This window comes from Spinacia oleracea, chromosome 2 (genome assembly GCF_020520425.1).
Source record: "Spinacia oleracea cultivar Varoflay chromosome 2, BTI_SOV_V1, whole genome shotgun sequence".
Taxonomy (NCBI): domain Eukaryota; kingdom Viridiplantae; phylum Streptophyta; class Magnoliopsida; order Caryophyllales; family Amaranthaceae; genus Spinacia; species Spinacia oleracea.
This window is the reverse complement of record NC_079488.1, coordinates 26,172,756-26,196,222: the sequence shown is the minus strand read 5'-3', so window position 1 is coordinate 26,196,222 and position 23,467 is coordinate 26,172,756. Positions and strand designations below refer to the sequence as shown.

Sequence of the window (23,467 nt, the reverse complement as noted above, 5' to 3'; positions counted from 1 at the left end):
ATGGTTGGCCCACATTAGCCATTTAAGGTTATAGAATCAAATAATGAGTGCCATCATTTTGGCAAAATGAGTGCCATTTTGATTTAATTATGAACCATTTTTGACTAAAAGAGTACCATTTGGTTAAAATGGAGTGCCATTTTAGATAATAGAGTACCATTTTGGTTAAAATTTAAGGTACTTAAAAAATTGAAAATATTGAATGGACTTTTTGGATAAATGAGAGCCAAATTTGGGTGACTAAGTCCCCTTTGATATATTTACGAATACCTTTTAATATAAATGAGTGCCATTTTGGATAAAATAGTACCATTTTGTCTAAATAATTGCAATGTTGGCTAAATGAATACCATTTTAATATAAATGGAGTGCCATTTCTCCAAAATGGAGTGCCATTTTGGATAATAGAGTGCCATATTGGTTAAGTACTTAAATATACATAAAATTGAAAATATTGAATGGACTTTTTGGATAAATGAGAGCCAATTTGGAAAACTGAGTATCAAAGTAAATGTTTACAATGAGAGCCAATTTTTGAATATGCACTAGGACTTGTAAATTTTTGGATATGCACTAGGACTTGTAAATTTTTGAATATGCACTAGGATAATATGGCAATTTTGAATATGGGCCTATTTTGAATATGGGCCTATGCACTAGGATAATGCAAAAATGTTACCAAATCAAATGTTTACAGTCCAGTACTAGTTTGAACTATTTTCACTCCACAAACAAACAAACCAAAGGAAAAGTAAATCACAAAGACAACTACTATTCCAATCGAATAATTTACAAGTCTTAACCTTCGCCATTTCCTCCCAACAAGATATTTTGTATAAATCTAGGAACCACCATCGTTGCCGTTGAACCACCATCGTTGCCTGAAACAGGTTGCATAGAAACACTACCATTTTGCGTAAACGAAGGAAAATGGTTATTATAAACAATAGCAGTGTTGTTGTTGATGTTGTTTAGTGGACGAAACTGACCTACAGAAGAACACCCTTGATGACAAGATGACGACCCATGATGGTACGAGTTCATAACAGGGATCGGATGGCCCATTTGAGTAGGATGGACCATTTCAGAAGGATGGACTATTTGAGTAGGATGGCCCATTTCAGAAGGATGGCCTATTTGAGTAGGATGGCCCATTTCAGAGGGATGGACTATTTGAGTAGGATGGCCCATTTGACAAGGATGGCCCATTTGAGGAGCATACCCCATTTGAGGATGCCCCATTTGAGGAGATGCAAACGTGACATGGCCCCCAGACGGGTCTATGTAGCCATCAATATATCCATCGCCAACATATGCTCGTTGTTGTTGATATACACATCCGGAAGCTGAAACAGGCCGGGCATAGTACCTAAAGGAACCATCCAACATTTGTATACCACCAACACTTTGTACAAATTCCTGAAAAAAACAGTGAAAATAAAATCCAACTTGTCCAATTATAATCCAACTGCCAAAACCAATTCAGAAAGCTTATTTTCCAATGAAATGAGTCAGACTAATGGTGTTGTTGAAATATTTTGCAACTGGTTCTATTTTACTTAATTCACTAGCTTAATTGTTTAATTCTTCTGGTTCTATTTCTATTTCTTATTCTTCTTCTTCCCCTTAAACTCTATCTCACTCACTCAGTATAATTCAGTCACATATAGTGCAAAAAGATAGACGAAAGATAAACTTGTATAATGAAAGCTTTGTAAACGGTTTTTTCATGAAATACCCCTGAGGTTTGCAATAATGCACCAAATACCCCTGCGCGTTTCAAAATTCATTGAATACCCCTATTTTTTCCGTATTGTTCACCAAATACCCCTATTATGACTTTCCGTTAGTCCTCCGTTAAGTCATGTTTATAATTCACCAAACACACCTATTTATAAACTTTTTGCATAGTATACACCTATTTACAATGTTTTTTGCACCAAATACCCAAACAACTTATACCATTAATAATTGAATTTGAAGAACAATACATCTGAAAATTGAAGAACAAAACCCATAATATTGAAGAAGAGAATATTAAATTTTGAGAGTTTAATTCCTAAAATCGAAAATCTAAACTACAAATTCGAATTCCAGTGTCTATAATCTCTCTCTAATCTACCTAAATTCTGTTGTTTTTCGCCCCTTGCTGCTGCCGCTGCTATTCTATGCTCACGAAGAACTCAGCTCCAAAATCTAAAATTGGAAAACCAACGAAAATCAAAAAATCTGAAAAACACAAACAAATGTTGCTCCAAAATCTCCTCTAATTTCATATGCTCCCTCGAACCAAAGAGAAGAACATAAATGCTGAAGAACGAATTCGAGAACGAAAATCTGCAAAAAAAAAAAAAAAAAACGAAAATCTAGTTCTGTATTCTCTCTTAATTATTGCGCTACCCTCTGTTCTCTCTACACTATCAATTTTTGTTCTCCGTCCTTCGAATCCAACCCCCAAATTCCAAAAAAAATCAGCCCAGAAAATAGGGGCAACATGAAATCTGAATTCAGCATCTTCAATTTCAACAGAAATATGAATTCATGTCCTGCTGTCTTCATCATCACCTTACCCTAACTGAATTCATGTTCATGGGCACATGCCTAACCCACATATCCACAATTTCATCTTCAATTTCATCTTTGTTCATAATATTCATCATCACCATACCTAACAGAAACCTCCCCTTGTTCATCAAACTTCAATTCACGATTTCAATTCACTAGAAAATTTGGGTTCGATTATTTGGATTTGAGTTAGCAATTGATTTTTGATGAAGATGGTTTGAGAAGGGAAAATTGTGGTTGGGTTCACCATTTTGATACCCAGGAAAAAGAGATGTGAGATTGAGAGGAGAGAGGAGGGTGAGAGGAGAGAGGGGATTTAGAGTTAATTAGGGTTCATTAAGTGTTAATTAGGATTGGCATTAATTCACCTCAAATTACTCAGAAATACAAGCTCGGTAGTTCTGCGAATCCACCATTTTTGCCATTTCCGCCGACGAAGGTTGAAGGTTGGCGACGAAAGGAGAGGACTAAGCGCGGCAGCAGCAAAGGAAGGAGAAGACGGTGGCGAGAGAAGAGAAACGATGAAGAAGAAGAAGAAGAAGAAGAAGAAGAAGAAGAAGAAGAAGAAGAAGAAGAGGGGCGAGTAATTAAGAAGAACAGAGGAGATGAGATGAGAGAGAAGACATTAGATTTTTTTTAAAAGTTAAAATGTAGAATATTGGGTGAATAAGGGCATAAACGTAAATTAACGCTAACGGAGTACTAACGGCCGTTAAATCCAAGGGTATTTGGTGCACTTTAAGTTTAAATAGGGGTATTCTATGAATTTTGAAACGCGCAGGGGTATTTGGTGCATTATTGCAAACCTCAGGGGCATTTCATGAAAAAACCGCTTTGTAAATTACCTGTTGCGGTGGCTGGGGATGCACGATGTTTTGTTGCAGTTGTTGTTGCTGCGGATGCACTATAAGTTGTTGCTCATCAACCTTCTTGCTCTTCCGTGGCTTCCTCGGTGCTGCTGGCTTCCTCGGTGCCGCAGGCTTCCTTGGCGCCGCTGTCTTCCTCGCTGCCGCTGCCTTCCTCGGTGCAGCCTTTGGTTGAGCTGGAGGACAAGGAGGAGGACATGGAGGACAAGGAGGGGGACATGGAGGAGGACAAGGAGGAGGGCATGGAGGACAAGGAGAAGAAGGACCAACATCATTGGTTGAGCTAGGAGTTAGAGTCTCTCTGTTCATTAGTTGTTCTTGGGTAATTGGCCGCTTCAGACGCTCGGTACATGACCTATACCGGTAACTAGTAGTCTTGTGGGCCGGTCTTGGAGGTATTGGAGGATCTAACAAAGGAATAACCTCATTGCCATTTTCTTGGACCCCATCTAGGCCCACATCTATGCTTTCACTGCCACCAACATCATCATCAACATCATCAAAGCTACTTGTTAAACCAGCTGCAATTGCATCCATTGCACTTATTCTATCATTTAAGCTTCCTGATAAACCCCGAGCAAAGCTGCCAGATAAACCCCCAACGCTTCCCGATACACCACCACCACCATCGGCACAACTTCCTTCATGTTCATTTGTTTGTGGGGAATCAAACACCATCGTACGTCGTACCCCAATAGGTTGTAACTGGCCAACGGACGAGGGGGTCAATTCCGTACCACATTTCTCCAAACACACAGATGACGGGGTACCAACTCCAATATCCTCATTTTGCCTTTGCCTGTCAAGCATCGCAATCTTCTCATCCAAACGCATTGCCAACAAGTGAGATATTTCAACAACAACATCCATTGACTCTTTGTAGGTAGCTGCCCTTGAAAGTAGAAGCTCAAACAACACCATTAGCTTATCGTACATATCAATATTTAACATTATATGTGAACAACATATACACATTGACAACATGTACACATTTATAAGGTAAATCAGTTTAATATAATATGCATTCTTACCTACAAACAACTTCTGTCTTCAACGGGTCGTGGTACATCACCTCATCGCGGGATCAAGGTGATGTACCACATCTTTCCGCCAACGACGAAGTATGTACTTGCCAGGAACTTCAGTCTGGTTATTCAAGTCATAACCAATATCATATGCCTACACATTATACCGTGACATTCAAAGTGCTTACAATCACACGATGTTTCCTTGGTAACGTAATTATACGTTGCAACAAACTTCGTCTTATGCTTCGTAACAATCTCCTTCCTTGCGTGTTTAGGCTTCATCCAAACCCTATCCTAAAGCTCGTACTCTTCAACAGACTCATCCAACATTTTCTTACTCAAACACCACACATACAGTACTCTACTACACTCTCTCTGGACCTCATGAAATTTGGCGTCCGTGTATATTTTCTGGAAAATTTCCTCGGTTGGGAAACAGGTGACAATTTGCCTCAAATTTCTTGCAGTACTCGTATCTGCCATACTTTCTTCATTTGCCCTTGCCTCCATTGCTTCACAGTAACCCTCAACAAACTCATACAAATGAGTATGCTTGTGTACAAATTGATCAAAAAAGCTGTTTATACTTTCAACTCGTTGGGTCGTCTTCATGCCAGCCCAAAATAAATGCTTCACATACGCAGGAACCCACATGTTCCTTTCCGCATACAACCCTAGAACAGATGAATTTAAAAAACATCTCAGGTTAAATGATCAGTTGCACAGATCAAAAGCACATATCAGGTGCCTGATCAGTTGGACTGATCAGGTACACTGATCTGCTGGTGGTGTTGTGCACAAATCAGGTGCACTGATCTGCTGGTGTGAACAGATCAGGTGCACAAATCAGGTGCACTCAGGTTAAATGTGCACTATTCTGCTGGTTTGCACAGATCAGGTGCACTGATCTGGTGCACTGATCAGGTGCAATGATCAGTTGCACTGATCAGGTACACTGATCTGCTGGTGGTGTTGTGCACAAATCAGGTGCACTGATCTGCTGGTGTGAACAAATCAGGTGCACTCAGGTTAAATGTGCATTATTCTGCTGGTTTGCACAGATCAGGTGCACTGATCTGGTGCACTGATAAAAAATCATGCACATGTACATCCTTTTTTTTTCTAGATTATTTTTTTCACTCGTTCACATTTAAATATCTCCAAAATAAATAAACAATACAAAGACGGAGAATGTACCTTCAAGCCAATCATCATCAACCTGGTACCTCTCCATAAATGTTGCCCAATTTAATTCGAACTCATCACATGTTAGACTATCATATATTGCCCGCTCCAAGTCTACCTTTAAATCGGGGTACTCTAAATGCGTTCCAAGCTTCCTACTAAACTTCTGAAGGATGTGCCATATGCACCACCTATGACATGTATTGCTCATGGTTGTTCTCAAAGCCCTCCTCATCGCGGGATCTTGATCAGTCAAGATCCCAATTGGGGCTTTACCACCCATACATTTTAACCAATTACCGAAAATCCACTCGAATGTGTCACTATTTTCATGCGAAACAAGCGCACAACCAAGTAATATGTTCTGACCATGATGATTTACACCAACAAAGTTCGCAAACGACATTTTATATTTATTGGTCAAGTACGTACTATCAAAGCAGACAACATCACCAAACTCCTCATAAGCAGCTCTACTACGAGCATCAACCCATAAAACATCCTGCAACATCCCTTTTGCACCTTGCCGGTACACGTGAAAAAAAATCAGAATTATCTGCTTTCATCTTCATAAAATAGTCAAACATTGCCTTCGCATCACCGCCACCAGTCCTAGCCTTCCTCTCCTTCGCAACCACTTCATTAAGATCCTTCCGTAGGAAAGGCATTCTACCTCTACCATTCCGTTGCACCACCATTAAGTTCTAAGTTTGAGCCACGGACATACCAGATTGCGAACATACTTTCGCTTGTTGCAACAAATGAGGATTTTCCCTTAAAAAATTCTTCCGGTTATAAGCAATAATCCTAGACTTACTAGGGCTGGGGTGATGATTTTCATGAACCATTACTGCTCTACGTATCACCCACTCTCCTAACTTATTTACACTAGCAAATACATGTACGGGACATTGACATTTCTTAGACTTGCGTACCCCACTCCCAATTACTTCATGGAGTGAATCGGATGCCTGTTAGGTTATGATACATATGACAGTTCATAAATCATGCGGAAAAACCATAAAGCCAGGAAAGCATATTATTTACACATAATCATTTAGCATAGAATTGATGCATACATGTTGTAGCGTGCCTTCCCTAGCTGCGCCCGAACCGAACAAGAACAAGTCTTTAGGACTCCAAATGTCGTCCCTCCGTAGATAGTCCACAGTACGTCCGGATCCGCCTCAAGTTAGACCAACTAGAATCGCCCTTAAGGTTACTAGGAATTTCGGCTATGTGTTTGCAAGTGTATGGCTGATTTTTCTTTCAAAAACTTACCCTTTGAATACTTCAATCGTACCTGCAAATAATGACCCTAGGCCCTTATTTATAGAGGTATGGAAAAGGAACTGGAATCCTATTAGGATACTAATTAGTTAAACTAGAATCCTAGTAGGACTCTAACTAATTAATTTTATCCTTTTAGGATTAGGAATTTAATCATCAAACAAATCCTATACAATTCAGGTTTCGTATGTGAACACAAACTCTACACGAGCATGACCCACGAGCGTGCAGGCCATGCCCGCGCACAGCCCACACTGCTGCTCGGCCCACGCGAGCCGCAAGCCCACGCGAGCAGCAGCACAGCTCGCAGCCCATTGCTGCGCGCGCTGCGCGCGCTGCCATGGTCTGCTGGGCCTGGCCTTGCGCTGGGCCTGGCGTGGCCTTGGCTGTTTGTGTGGCGCGCTTGGCTTGCTGGGCGATGGCCTGGCTTCGTGCTGGGCCCTCGTCCGGCAGGCCTCGTCCGATGCTTATTCGTACGATACGCTTCCGATTAAATTCCCGGTTCCGGAATTCATTTCCGATACGAACAATATTTAATATTTCCGATTCCGGAATTAATTTCCGTTTCGAACAAATATTTAATACTTCCGTTTCCGGAATTATTTTCCGATTCCGATAATATTTCCGATTCTGACAATATTTCCGTTTCCGGCAATATTTCCGATTCCGGCAATATTTCCATTTCCGATAATATTTTCCGATACGTACCATGTTTCCGTTTCCGGCAACATCTACGACTTGGATAATATTTATATTTCCGATACGATCCATATTTCCGTTTCCGGCAATATCATGGTTTCCGGAGTATTCATTTCTTGCTTGTGACGATCTCAGCTCCCACTGAAACCAAGATCCGTCGATTCCGAATATCCATAGATAGAGTATTTAATGCCATTAAATACTTGATCCGTTTACGTACTATTTGTGTGACCCTACGGGTTCAGTCAAGAGTAAGCTGTGGATTAATATCATTAATTCCACTTGAACTGAAGCGGCCTCTAGCTAGGCATTCAGCTCACTTGATCTCACTGAATTATTAACTTGTTAATTAATACTGAACCGCACTTATTAGACTTAACATAGAATGCATATTTGGACCAAGGGCATTATTACCTTCAGTCTCCCACTTGTCCTTAAGGACAAGTTTGCATTTCCTAATTCCTTAGTTGCTCGATGCTTGCTCTTGAACATAAGGTAAGAGTTGTCATCCTTATTATGTCCAGAGGTGTTTCTCGGTTTCAGAGTTCAACTGATCAAATAAACAGATAATCATAGCCTATGATTCATCCGAGCACGGCCATGCATTTCACAGTTTCTAGCTCTCCGAGTGGCCTTGTACAACTTTTAAGCATCTCATCCCGATTTATGGGAGGACAATCCCAATCTTACGATCTTGAGATTAGACTTCGTTTGATAGGTGATTACCTGAGCGTTGCCTTTATAGCCTCCTTTTACGGTGCGACGGTTGGTCAACGTCAAAGCAACCAGTTCTCAAACAAGTAATCTCAAATCACTTAGGTATTGAGGATTTAGTGTCTAATAATTTTAATGAAATTTACTTATGACAGATTTTCATCTCTTACAGTAAAGTTTCATAGGTCTTGTCCGATACTAGTCTTCCCAAAGTAAGTATCTATGCAAATGATTATGACATTGCCATGTCCACATAGTTCAAGAAACAGAACTACTAGTCATCTTGCATTCTAATCGTCTAACGTTTTCTATGCGTCCAATTTTATAGAAAACTCCGACTAGGGACCATTTTCAACCTTTGACATTCAAGTTCACTTGATAGACATTTCTTAGTCACAGGACTGGTCCTGACAGTCTATCTTGAATATATCGTCAAATTGAAGGGACTCATCATTTAATAAACCACAAATTAAATGGAAAAACGAATTCTCTTCATTTATTGTGAATGATTAACCAATAATGTTTTACAAAGATTTAAACTCTAAAACTTTAAAACATTAAACAAGGATATCAAAGCCATTCTCCAATATGCTTGATTCCCATAGCTGCAGTGTGCGAGTTGTGCTTCGCCTGCGGCAGAGGTTTAGTCAATGGATCTGATATGTTGTCATCAGTTCCAATCTTGCTTATCTCGACTTCTTTTCTTTCAACGAACTCTCGTAGAAGGTGAAATCTACGAAGTACATGCTTGAATCTCTGGTGGTGTCTAGGCTCCTTTGCCTGTGCAATAGCTCCGTTATTATCACAATACAGGGCTATTGGTCCTTTAATGGAGGGGACTACACCAAGTTCACCTATCAACTTCCTTAGCCATATAGCTTCCTTTGCTGCTTCATGTGCAGCAATGTACTCCGCTTCAGTTGTAGAATCCGCAATGGTGCTTTGCTTAGCACTTTTCCAGCTTACTGCTCCTCCGTTGAGGCAGAAGACAAACCCAGACTGTGATCTGAAATCATCTTTGTCGGTTTGGAAACTTGCGTCCGTATAGCCTTTAACAATTAATTCATCATCTCCACCATAGACCAGGAAGTCATCTTTGTGCCTTTTCAGGTACTTCAGAATATTCTTGGCAGCAGTCCAATCCGCCTCTCCTGGATCTGACTGGTATCTGCTCGTAGCACTGAGTGCGTACGCAACATCCGGGCGTGTACATATCATAGCATACATTATTGAACCAATCAATGATGCATATGGAATCCCATTCATTCGTCTACTCTCATCAAGTGTTTTTGGGCACTGAGTCTTGCTTAGAGTTATTCCATGAGACATGGGTAGGTAGCCTCGCTTGGAGTCTGCCATTTTGAACCTATCAAGCACCTTATTGATATAAGTGCTTTGACTAAGTCCAATCATCTTTTTAGATCTATCTCTGTAAATCTTGATGCCCAATATGTACTGTGCTTCTCCTAGATCCTTCATCGAAAAACATTTCCCAAGCCAAATCTTGACAGAGTTCAACATAGGAATGTCATTTCCGATAAGTAATATGTCGTCGACATATAATACTAGGAAAGCAATTTTGCTCCCACTGACCTTCTTGTATACACAAGATTCGTCTGTGTTCTTGATGAAACCAAAATCACTGACTGCTTCATCAAAATGTATATTCCAGCTCCTGGATGCCTGCTTCAATCTGTAGATTGATTTCTTTAGCTTGCATACCTTTTTAGCATTCTTTGGATCCTCAAAACCTTCAGGCTGTGTCATAAACACAGTTTCTGTTAAAACGCCGTTTAAGAAAGCAGTTTTGACATCCATCTGCCATATTTCGTAATCGTAATATGCAGCGATTGCCAACATTATCCGAATAGACTTTAGCATTGCAACTGGTGAAAAAGTTTCATCGTAATCCACGCCGTGGACTTGCCTGTAACCTTTTGCAACCAATCTAGCTTTGAAAACTTCAAGTTTCCCATCCTTGTCCTTTTTCAGTTTGGAAACCCATTTGCTTCCAATGGCTTGGTAGCCATCCGGCAAATCGACCAAATCCCATACTTGGTTTTCAGACATGGAGTCTAATTCAGATTGCATGGCTTCTTGCCATTGCTTGGAGCTAGGGCTCGTCATAGCTTGTTTGTAAGTCGCAGGTTCATCACTTTCAAGTAATAGAACGTCATAGCTCTCGTTCGTCAAAATACCTAAGTACCTTTCCGGTTGAGATCTATATCTTTGCGATCTACGCGGGGTAACATTTCTAGATTGACCATGATTCTCACCAGATTCTTCTAAAGATCTCTGAGTTTCATCCTGAATGTCATCTTGAGCATTCTCTAGAGTTAGTTGTTCGACTCGAATTTCTTCGAGGTCTACTTTTCTCCCACTTGTCATTTTGGAAATGTGATCTTTCTCCAAAAAGACACCATCTCGAGCAACAAACACCTAGTTCTCAGATGTATTGTAGAAGTAATACCCCTTTGTTTCCTTTGGATAGCCCACAAGGATACATTTGTCAGATTTTGGATGAAGTTTGTCTAAAATTAATCGTTTGACGTATACTTCACATCCCCAAATCTTAAGAAAAGACACTTTTTGGAGGCTTTCCAAACCATAACTCATATGGAGTCTTTTCGACAGCTTTAGACGGAGCTCTATTTATAGTGAGTGCAGCTGTATTTAGTGCATGTCCCCAAAATTCTAATGGAAGTTCGGCCTGACCCATCATTGACCTGACCATGTCTAGCAAGGTTCTGTTCCTCCGTTCCGACACACTGTTCCATTGTGGTGTTCCAGGAGGAGTCAATTCTGATAGAATTCCACATTCTTTCAGATGGTCATCAAATTCATAGCTCAGATATTCACCGCCTCGATCAGACCGCAGTGCCTTGATCTTCTTGCCTAATTGATTCTCTACTTCACTCTGAAATTCCTTGAATTTGTCAAAGGATTCAGACTTATGCTTCATTAGGTAGACATAACCATATCTACTGAAGTTATTAGTGAAAGTGATAAAGTAGCTGAAACCACCTCTAGCATTTGTACTCATTGGTCCACATACATCTGTATGGATTAAACCCAATAGTTCATTTTCTCTTTCTCCAACTTTAGAGAAAGGTTGCTTTGTCATTTTGCCAAGTAAACATGATTCGCATTTACCATAATCCTCTAAGTCAAATGGTTCTAGAATTCCTTCCTTTTGAAGTCTTTCTAAGCGTTTCAAGTTTATATGGCCTAATCGACAATGCCACAGATAGGTGAGATCTGAATCATCCTTTTTGGCCCTTTTGGTATTTATGTTATAAACTTGTTTGTCGTGATCTAATAAATAAAGTCCATTGACTAATCTAGCAGATCCATAAAACATCTCTTTAAAATAAAACGAACAACTATTGTCTTTTATTAAAAAGGAAAATCCCTTAGCATCTAAGCAAGAAACTGAAATGATGTTTTTAGTAAGACTTGGAACATGGAAACATTCTTCCAGTTCCAAAACTAGTCCAGAGGGCAACGACAAATAATAAGTTCCTACAGCTAATGCAGCAATCCGTGCTCCATTTCCCACTCGTAGGTCGACTTCACCCTTGCTTAACTTTCTACTTCTTCTTAGTCCCTGTGGATTGGAACATAAGTGTGAGCCACAACCTGTATCTAATACCCAAGAAGTTGAATTAGCAAGTATACAGTCTATAACGAAAATACTTGAAGATGGAACGACTGTTCCGTTCTTCTGATCTTCCTTTAGCTTCAAGCAATCTCTCTTCCAATGCCCCTTTTTCTTGCAGTAGAAGCATTTAGATTCAGAAGTGGGTTGACTGACCTTCCTCTTTACAGATTTGGCGCCAGTTTTCTTAGTTGGGCTGGCCTTGTTGCCACCTTTCTTAGCATTCCTCTTCTTTCCAGATTTCTTGAACTTGCCGCCACGCACCATAAGCACATCTTGCTTATCACTTTTGAGCGTCTTTTCAGCGGTTTTCAGCATACCGTGAAGCTCAGTGAGCGTTTTGTCCAGACTATTCATACTGTAGTTCAGTTTGAACTGATCATACCCGCTATGAAGAGAATGGAGGATGGTGTCTACAGCCATTTCTTGAGAGAATTGCTGATCCAGCCGACTCATATTCTCAATGAGTCCAATCATTTTGAGAACATGTGGACTTACGGGCTCGCCTTTCTTAAGCTTGGTCTCAAGAATTTGCCTATGAGTCTCGAATCTTTCGACTCGAGCCAGATCTTGGAACATGTTCTTCAACTCACTGATGATTGTGAAAGCATCTGAGTTGATGAACGTTTTCTGCAGATCTGCACTCATGGTGGCGAGCATTAGACATTTCACATCCTTGTTGGCATCAATCCAACGATTGAGGGCTGCCTGAGTGACCCCGTCGCCTGCAACTTCGGGCGTCGCCTCTTCCAGGACATACTCCTTTTCTTCCTGCATAAGAACTATTTGCAAGTTCCTTTGCCAGTCAAGGAAGTTTTTCCCGTTCAACTTCTCCTTTTCGAGAATTGATCGAATGTTGAATGAATTGTTGTTTGCCATAGTTAAAACTACAATTGAAAAGAATAAACAAATAAATAACCATTCATAGTTTCTCTTAATAAACTTTAAATTCCAGCATACATGCATAATTCAATGTTCATTAAGCATTTTATTCAAGTTGTGTGTTCCGGCAGGTGTGAATAAAATGATTCCAAGATCCTAAAATCATTGAAGAACTAAGCATAGTTTGTCGACTTAATCCTAAAACATCTTAGGTAAGCAAAAGCCTTTTGCTAATAGTCTAGAAACTATTCTTGGTTGATAGGTACGTCTAAGAACTTATTAGGTAAACCTATCGATTTTGCCACGACATAAAAGGACTCCTTACTTATATCGTTGAGTTTCACCAAAACTAACATGTACTCACAATTATTTGTGTACCTTGCCCCTTTAGGACCAATAAGTAACACCTCGCTGAGCGAAAACTATTACTAGATTGATGTAAAGGATATCCAAGCAAGTGTATATTTTGGCATGACACCTTTTAACTCAATTTTTAAGTTTGGAACTTAAGGCTCTTACTATGTTGGTTAGATTTTAAGTGAACTAAAATCCTTAATCATGCAACATAATCAAGCTTTGATCTCATGCATTTTAAGACATATTTAAAAGCAATAAATAACTTAAAACATGCATAAGATAAATGTGATCTAGTATGGCCCGACTTCATCTTGAAGCTTTAACTTCAAAGTCCGTCTTGAAAATCTCCGTGGGAGGCACCATTTTCTTCAAATAGTTGTAATTAAAACTAATTACAACTATTTGATGGTACGCAGACCATATTTGAATTGAAAAACAACTTTGGTACTTTAGACCAATTACATTCAAATTAATGGTACGCAGACCATATTTTCTATCCTATTTGGGCCATACTAGTCACTTCATAACCTGCAAAACAGTACATATACAATATATACCATTCACCCATTCATTATCATGAATGGCCCACATAGCTGGTTAGTAAAACACATTATGCATCACATAAACATTTGCAGCAATTAATCAAGGGCACCAATAATCTACAAATTATTCAGTCCTTATTAATTCTAATCAAGTTGTTTTAACCTTAAGGATTTGTAGACCTAATCAAGAGTATATGACTAAAAGGGCTCCCACTTAAACCAATAAATTCATATGCTTTACTAATTTTAAACATAAAAATGTATTTCTAGTCTAACCGGAAACATACAAATTTAATTAAAATTTAAAGCTCATATAAATTTATAATTGAATCCATAAATTTAATTTAATTTCAGTCGTATTTAAATTAATTCATGATTTTAATTTTTGGTAAAATAATTAGAATAAATAAAATTTATTATAATTACAATATTCAAAAATAAATCCAAGAAAATAATTTAAATTATTAATTTTAAAATTAATTAAAACTACGTAAACTGAAATTTCAAATTAAAATTTCAAAACGATCTAATCGCATCGCAACAACCCCACGCAACGCACGCCCATGGGCCACACGCACACAGCCATCGCTGGCCATGTGCGCGCAGCCCATGCGCTGCGTCGCATCGCTGCTGCTCCCCATCGCAAGGTGTGCGCCAGCGCTCGTCGCAACAAGCATGCTGCTGACCATCGCTGGGCGCAGCGCTCGTCCCACGTCGCAACAAGCACGCTGCTCGCCATCGCTGGGCGCAGCGCTCGTCGCACGCACACTAGCGCTCGCTGCGCGCGAGGCTCCGCACGCTTGCGCGAGGCAGTGCGCGCTGTGGCGCAGAACGCTTGCTGCCCACACGCGACTGCTCGCTCCTTGCTCTCGCCCTTGCCCATGCGCCCATTGCTCACAGCCCACGACACAAGGCAGGGATGCTGCCTTGTGCTCGTGCACCATGCCCTTGCTCGCTGCATTCGTACCGCATGGGCGACGAGCTCCCTTGCTCGTCGTCGCATGCCCGCACTATACAACACCCCTTAAGGGTAACACGTAGCGTCCATTGCTTTGTGCGTGCAAGTTATATGAGCGAATCGCATAAAATTAAAAATTTATATTCAAAATTAATGACAAATTAATAAATAATATTAATTTAATAATTTTAGGGCGAAAAATCGAAAATTTATTATTTAATTGATTTTCGCTTAACATGGATTCAAGTCTAGGTCATAAAAATTTAAAATTTATCATAAATTTACAATTTTTATGGTGGTTTTTAATCATAGGTATCTAATTAAATTATAACTAATTATGAAAATCAAATTAATTCTAAATTATTCCAATTTTCAACAAATTAATCATAATTACAAATTAGATTGCATAATTAACAAGGCTAGGCATTCAAACTTGTTAAACATATACAGTAGGTCAATCAAAAATTCAAGATTTATCAACAAGAATCGCAAATATTTAATTTAACATCTTAAATTTACGAAATTTTGCATTCGAAAAACTAAAACCTCCGAAAAGTCATAGTTAAGCTTCGAATTTGAGAATTCTGGGTTCGGCCAAAAAATACTCGTTTTGTCAAAATTTTAGAATGCCTTTTACATGCGGAATTGACACAAAAATCACTCGATTTGGATGAGTAACGAAGAAACTGCCGAAAAACTGCGTACGTATAATTAAATAAACGCAATTTGCAATTAATTAACAATTACGAAAATTAATCACCCCTTTTAATTCTTGCAAATTTGTAATATTTAACCATGTTCATGCAATTTAGATTATGAAAATAATAAGAGGCTCGTGATACCACTGTTAGGTTATGATACATATGACAGTTCATAAATCATGCGGAAAAACCATAAAGCCAGGAAAGCATTTACACATAATCATTTAGCATAGAATTGATGCATACATGTTGTAGCGTGCCTTCCCTAGCTGCGCCCGAACCGAACAAGAACAAGTCTTTAGGACTCCAAATGTCGTCCCTCCGTAGATAGTCCCCAGTACGCCCGGATCCGCCTCAAGTTAGACCAACTAGAATCGCCCTTAAGGTTACTAGGAATTTCGGCTATGTGTTTGCAAGTGTATGGCTGATTTTTCTTTCAAAAACTTACCCTTTGAATACTTCAATCGTACCTGCAAATAATGACCCTAGGCCCTTATTTATAGAGGTATGGAAAAGGAACTGGAATCCTATTAGGATACTAATTAGTTAAACTAGAATCCTAGTAGGACTCTAACTAATTAATTTTATCCTTTTAGGATTAGGAATTTAATCATCAAACAAATCCTATACAATTTAGGTTTTGTATGTGAACACAAACTCTACACGAGCATGACCCACGAGCGTGCAGGCCATGCCCGCGCACAGCCCACACGGCTGCTCGGCCCACGCGAGCCGCAAGCCCACGCGAGCAGCAGCACAGCTCGCAGCCCATTGCTGCGCGCGCTGCGCGCGCTGCCATGGTCTGCTGGGACTGGCCTTGCGCTGGGCCTGGCGTGGCCTTGGCTATTCGTGTGGCGCACTTGGCTTGCTGGGCGATGGCCTGGCTTCGTGCTGGGCCCTCGTCCGGCAGGCCTCGTCCGATGCTTATTCGTACGATACGCTTCCGATTAAATTCCCGGTTCCGGAATTCATTTCCGATACGAACAATATTTTATATTTCCGATTCCGGAATTAATTTCCGTTTCGAACAAATATTTAATACTTCCGTTTCCGGAATTATTTTCCGATTCCGATAATATTTCCGATTCTGACAATATTTCCGTTTCCGGCAATATTTCCGATTCCGGCAATATTTCCATTTCCGATAATATTTTCCGATACGTACCATGTTTCCGTTTCCGGCAACATCTACGACTTGGATAATATTTATATTTCCGATACGATCCATATTTCCGTTTCCGGCAATATCATCGTTTCCGGAGTATTCATTTCTTGCTTGTGACGATCTCAGCTCCCACTGAAACCAAGATCCGTCGATTCCGAATATCCATAGATAGAGTATTTAATGCCATTAAATACTTGATCCGTTTACGTACTATTTGTGTGACCCTACGGGTTCAGTCAAGAGTAAGCTGTGGATTAATATCATTAATTCCACTTGAACTGAAGCGGCCTCTAGCTAGGCATTCAGCTCAGTTGATCTCACTGAATTATTAACTTGTTAATTAATAATGAACCGCACTTATTAGACTTAACATAGAATGCATACTTGGACCAAGGGCATTATTTCCTTCAATGCCTTGCGCCTTCTTTCCGGCACACCATAGCACTCACAAGTCCACAAACAATTACGCTTCTCTTTCCCGATTCCTTTCTCTTTATCAGAACCAACCGAAGATTTCACCGTATCACAACGACGGGAAATACCAAAACCCTTTTGTTTGGCATACCCCCTAAACTGTTCTTCAATCTCCTCCCAACAAGGAAACACCATACCAACCTTCAATTCAAGAACTTCCTCTTCTTCCCCGTAGGCAGTCAAGCCATTCGCTTTTTTAAGGTTGTGAAACAATCCTCACCACCCTCCTACAATTACATTCAAAGCCAACCCCATCACAATTACCAATCTCAACCAATTCCAAACAATTCCAAACCAGAACACACACCAATATCATGCTAAAAAAAATCATCCTTTATAATCTTTTTCATAATCTTACATTATTATTAATCACCATCAAATTTATAATCTTACATCTTTAATTAGCATCATTTCCAAGTTCAGTATTAATTTTAATGATTAATTAATGCATTCAATCATTCATTTTAATGATTAATTCACCAATCAACAAATTCAGTAAATCAATAAATTCATACCAACAAACCAATAGATTAATACCAATCAACACATTAACAAATCACTTAATTCACCAATCTCAATCAATCGAGATTTCAAATAACGAAAAACAACCAGATTTTACAAATCCCTAAAACATGATTGCTACAAAATCCATAAAACATCAAAAATTGGAGTGAAGTGCCATTGAATGCCATTTCCAGAAACATATGAGTGCCATTTCCAAGAAAAATCAATTGGTTAATTAATAGAACAGATCTAGATTCATACCTCTTCGTCGGAGGAGGATTGTGGTTCGTACTTCCATATGAAGTCTTCTTCTTCCTCTTCTCCTTCAACCTCGCGACTACCTTCACCATTTTCGTCACCAATTTCAGCCCCACTGCCCTCCATTTCCGAAATTAACATTATGGAGCAACTAAACTAACCCCAAAATAATATCTCAACAAACGTGGATGAAGAAGAAGAGGAGAACAAGAAGATAAAAATGAGTTTGAATTTTTTTTTTTTGGATGAATATGGTGGTGTTAGAAATTGGAGTTCGAAGATTTGGTGGTGTTCGAAAATGGTGGAGGAAGATTTGGAACCCAACACTCAGTAAGAAAGAAGAACTAAGGGATAGGGGTTAAATGATTGCCAACTCAATAATGCCAAATCATCACCCGTTATACAATTTTACTATTCCGTTTTACATTTCCCCCCAAAATTATTTCACAATTACATTTATCTTTTTATTTGGGGTTGACATGTTTTTGCAAATATATGCCAGGCATGTATTTGGACTTCCTCTATGTCTATGTGATATTGGGGTGATAGAATATTATAGCAGTAACACATTAACAATTTTAAATAATGAGATCTGTCTCCTTTTACTTTCTATGAGAAACGAGTTTGAAACGGAACAATATATACGAAAAAAAATCCCAAAAAAATTAAAATTCTGCAATATTACAAAAATAAGTCGTTCTTGGAAATCAAACTCAATTTTTTTTTTTTTGAAACTGGCAAAATCAAACTCAAATTGATGTCTAAACAAGATAAGTTCAAATTTTCTTTGCATTTCAATTTTTTCGGAAAACATAATCATAACAACCTGAACTGAAATTGAAAGAAAATAAGGAAAATAAATAAATTAAGGTACCTAATGGAATGATATTTCCAGAAACTGCGAGGATTTCTAAGTGATAGTACACATGATAGAAGAGAGGAAAAGAGTGCAACGAGACTCATTGAGTTCTGAAGAAATGAAGAGGGTGTTAATTTGGAAGAGATACACGTGGTTTTTTTCTTACAACTGTCAAAAACCAAAAAGTAAAAGAATTCGGAAGGTATGATGACAGTAATAAGTAACGGATGTAAGGGGTAAATTGGGAATAAAAAGTTACGCAAAAAAAGCTACGCAAAAAAAGCTTGTTGGGGCTTTTTAATATAGGTATAGATAAGTAAATTACAATCCTAAATTCCTAATGATTTTGAAACTACAACTTGATAATGTATAACGACTATTAGAGCAAGATTAGCGCTAGTATAAGCTAAGACTTTCACGTCATCTTTTTAATTATTTTTATTTATTTTTAATTAATCAGATTCTTGTTGAGACCCTTTCAGACTTACTTAATTTTTCCACTTCACCCCTCATACTCATTCAAGACTCATCAAACTTGTGAAAATAATAAAATAAAAATAAATAAATAATAATAGTTAAGATTAAATGTACTGTATAAACGTCTTAAGTAGAGTTTTGGAATTCTAAGACTCTTGCTCAGACTTTTGTCATACTCTTCCACTTAAATGGGAGATCTTAAGTTAATACTCAATAAGACTATTGCTCAGACTATTGCTCAGACTACCGCTAATCTTGCTCTTATACTTACCAGCTTCAAACTTTGGTTAAATATATCTCCATTTAACCCTTTTGTAGTATTTCAAATGTAAAATAGTTTTTCCTTTCCAGTTACTTCGTTCGTTAATCGCAAACTTTATGTTATTGTCTTTGAGTTTTTTCTAAAATAAATTTGTTAGAACAACACAATTATGAGTGATCCTCAAAATTTCATGTTATTCATACAATAGTATTGCTACAATTTTCACATGTACTAACTGTACGGGGTGTCCAACCGGCACCACTGGATACCGGCAGAACTCCCCGTAGGTAAAGTTTAACCTGCAGGTAATCTAGTTGTCTTAGGTAAACAACACCTACCGGCATATTTGAAATACCTTACCGGCATTATCAAGAGGACGGCCAACCAACGATCAACCAAGGGTCACTATCAACAGGTCGCTATCCCACCACAAGGGACCCACTTGACCGTACCCTTGGATTGGTCTATATAAGGAGCACCTCATTTATTGCTATGAGGTACACAAACACTTAAACACACTTCTTTCTTACTCTTTGATTATCTCTTAATCACTTCTTAATCCCTCTGTAATCTTACTTAGGCATCGGAGGGGGGATCCTCGAACCACCCCCGAGGCTAGTTAATCCATTCTGTTGTGCAGATACCAACCGGCACTCTCAACAGGAATCCAACATCCCACAGTCAGTTGTTCTCAACCCACACCCGGAACAATTGGCGCTAGAAGGAGGGGACCTCATCCCTAGCAACGGTAAAACAGTTAGCATGGATCTCTCACTCAAAGATAGTAAAAAATCAAAGAAAAATCAGGAAAAAGCGACAACTTCTCAGTCAGCGGGAATCACCAAATCTCAGCTATCACCAGTAAGCCTAGTGAACCCTTTACAAGCACAACCAATCATAAACCCAGTGATAAGAAACATACCTATACCGGCACAAAAAGGATTTCACAGTAGAAGATGATGACAAATTAGAAATGGAATGCCCTATCAGGGAGCAACCAGCAACACCCCTAGAGCAGACGCTGTAGGAGCGCCTGTCTCCCCTGTCGGAGATATTCACGGGAGAACAGTTAAAAACATTGTCGGCAGTAATGACCGCTTTATCAGAATTACCCGCCACCCAGCAACCAGGTTCAGTCGGCAGTCTTAGAAAGACCAAGTCGGCAAATCCCCACCTGCCTGTTAGAGATCTCTTATCCTCCCTCAACCAAGAAAACACAACAGAAAAAAGAAAACGCCCGGACCCACAAGAAAACGAACGGCCTGAAATAGAAAAACACACCATCTCAGAGTATGAGCGTAGAGCGTCGGTACTACAGATACCCAGGCGGCAGAAAATCCAGCCAAAAGACTCTCCCCTGTGCTGAGAAATCCTGGAAGAAAGGATGGAAAAGATAAAAATCCCGTCAGGGAAATACGATGGAAGGACGGATCCGGAGGATCACTGCACCACCTTTGAACAACACATGATGCTGTACACAGATTCTGACGCCATGTGGTGCAAAGTGTTCCCGTCCACACTCTTAGGAGTCGCAGCGAGCTGGTACAAGGGCATAGAGGCTCAGTCCATTTACAGCTTTAGACAACTGCAGGCGGCATTTTTGTCACGCTTTGTGAGCAAGCAAAAGAGAAAGAAATCGTCAGGAGAATTAATGTCGTTTGCTCAAAGAGATAGAGAGCCGTTAAGAGACTATCTCACCCGCTTCAATAATGAGTCAATCACTATCCCCAACCTACAGCAGGAGGTTGCGGTTCTGGCTTTGATGAGGGGAATGCAAGAGTGTGAGTTCAAGAAGTACCTCAGCCGGAAATCATACACTAATCTGGGCGATGTCCTACACAAGGCAAATGAGTACATCAGGGGGGATGAGATGATGAAGATCTCCAATGTAGCCATGGCAACCGGCGGAAATTCCGGATACAATCCAAACTATAACAACTCTCAGGCGGGAAGAGGAGGAAACAACTTTCACCAGAATAATAATCAACAAGGGGGAAGCCAGAAAAACCAGAACAATAGAAATGTCAATCCCCAGGGGCAGAGACCCAGGCAAGATAGAAGGGAGTCCCGAGGACTCTTTGATAATTACACTCCGTTGAACACACCACGGACGACAATTTACAACATAAACAACAAGATGGACGGTTGGAGAAGGCCGCCACCAATGCAGAGTAGGGAAAGAAATGTCAAAAAAATTTGCGACTTCCATAATGAGCACGGCCACCTCACAGAGGACTGCAGAGACCTCAAAGATAACATTGAGGACATGGTTAGAAAGGGGTATTTTTCGCAGTATAGGGCAAGACAAGGAAACGGTAACAACAACTCGGCAGGAGGAAACCCTGCCAATTCATACCGGCCACAACAACAGCAAAATCAACAACAATATCCCAGAATCGAACAACAATATCAGCCTCCTAGAATTGAGCAAAGACCACCGGAAACCAGTGCCAAAGCAGAACAAAGGGATAACGGAAAAAAACCACCCGTATATGTGATCTCTGGCGGCCCAGTCCACGGAGGGACGATAAGCGGCGCCAGTAGGAGTTTGGAGGAACACAGGCACATGGTAAACTATCACAACACAAGGGCGTGGCCGAGCCCACCCAGCATACCAGTGATGACCTTCTCGGAATCGGATTGTAGAGGCATCATTTTCCCACATGATGACCCATTAGTTCTAACAATTGATATAGCAAATGCCGATGTGAACCGAGTACTGGTAGACGGAGGTAGCTCAGCAAACATCATATTCTGGGAGGCATTCAAGCAATTGCACATACCAGAGGAAGAGCTTCAAAGGGTGAACTACCCAGCAATCGGTTTCTTAGGATCTACAGTATATCCAGAAGGTAGCTATAGACATCTACTTTTATCCCCATTCCCGAAAGGGAAGGTTCGATGATGAGAACATAAATCTCCACTTGGCAACGCATCTCATATAAAATAACGAATCTCAATCACCTTTTCATTTCAGCCAAAACTGCTATTTATGGAAACCTGCTAAGAATGGTAACTGCCATAAAAGGTAGTTGTTAAAAGTGGCAAAGTCATAAAAGATAGAAACCTGTCAGAATGAGGTGTTGCACTCCAACATAAATCCTAAAAGAGATAGAATTTGCAAAAGGAATTCTATTCCTGGTATAATTCAAAAGTAAGAGTTACGTATTAATTAAAATCCTAACGAACCTAGAGTTCGTAACGGGCCCAGACGCATTCCGTCATAAAGTTAATACGCACTAAAAAACTCAGATAAGTCTCAAAAGCTCCGCGTTCTAAGAGTCCAGATCTGACAAAAAACTCGGCCCGGATCCCATTTTCAACACCTGGATCTGGGCGCCGAAATCTTCGTTAATGAAATACTTGTTAGGTTATGATACATATGACATTACATAGATCATGCGGAAACAACCATTAACCCAGGACAACATATTATTTACACATAATCATATAGCATAATTTAGATGCATACTCTTTGTTGCGTGCCCTCCCTAGCTGCGCCCGAACCGAACAAGAACAAGTCTTTAGGACTCCAAGTGTCGTCCCTCCGTAGATAGTCCACAGCACGTCCGGATCCGCCTTAAGATTGACCAACTAGAATCGCCCTTAAGGTACTAGAAAATTTCGGCACTTTTTGAGCAAGATGTGTGTTTTAATTTTCTCTCAAAAAACTCACTTTTGAATACTTTGAAACTTGTGTATAAATTATGACCCCTAGGCCTTTATTTATAGAGTTATGGAAAAGGAATCGTAATCCTAGTAGGATACGAATTAATTGAAATTAGAATCCTACATGAATTCTATTTAATTAATTTATCCAATTAGGAATAGAAATTTAATCATACACTGACTCTTGTAGATTTAGGAATCACGCATGAGCACAAACTCACACACACACGGCAGCCACAAGGGCTGCCCATGCGCGTGCGAGCAGCAGCCCACGCAGCGCGGCCCACGCAACGGTGGCCTTGGCGCGCGCTGGGCCTGCCTTGTGGTAGGCCTGGGCGCTGCCTTGGCTGGGCT

At 39.8% G+C, this 23,467-nt stretch overlaps 1 protein-coding gene across 1 annotated transcript; it reads right to left on the bottom strand.

Annotated features, from left to right (window-relative positions):
• Positions 1-620: 620 nt before the first annotated feature.
• LOC130467783 (uncharacterized) lies at positions 621-18,859 on the bottom strand. Its single transcript, XM_056836600.1, has 2 exons — positions 17,850-18,859; positions 621-1,419 (listed from the first exon to the last, which is right to left on the bottom strand). Exons 1-2 carry the CDS (start codon positions 17,985-17,987, stop codon positions 799-801), a joined length of 759 nt encoding a protein of 252 aa, XP_056692578.1. The 5' UTR covers positions 17,988-18,859; the 3' UTR covers positions 621-798.
• Between the last annotated feature and the right edge of the window lie 4,608 nt (positions 18,860-23,467).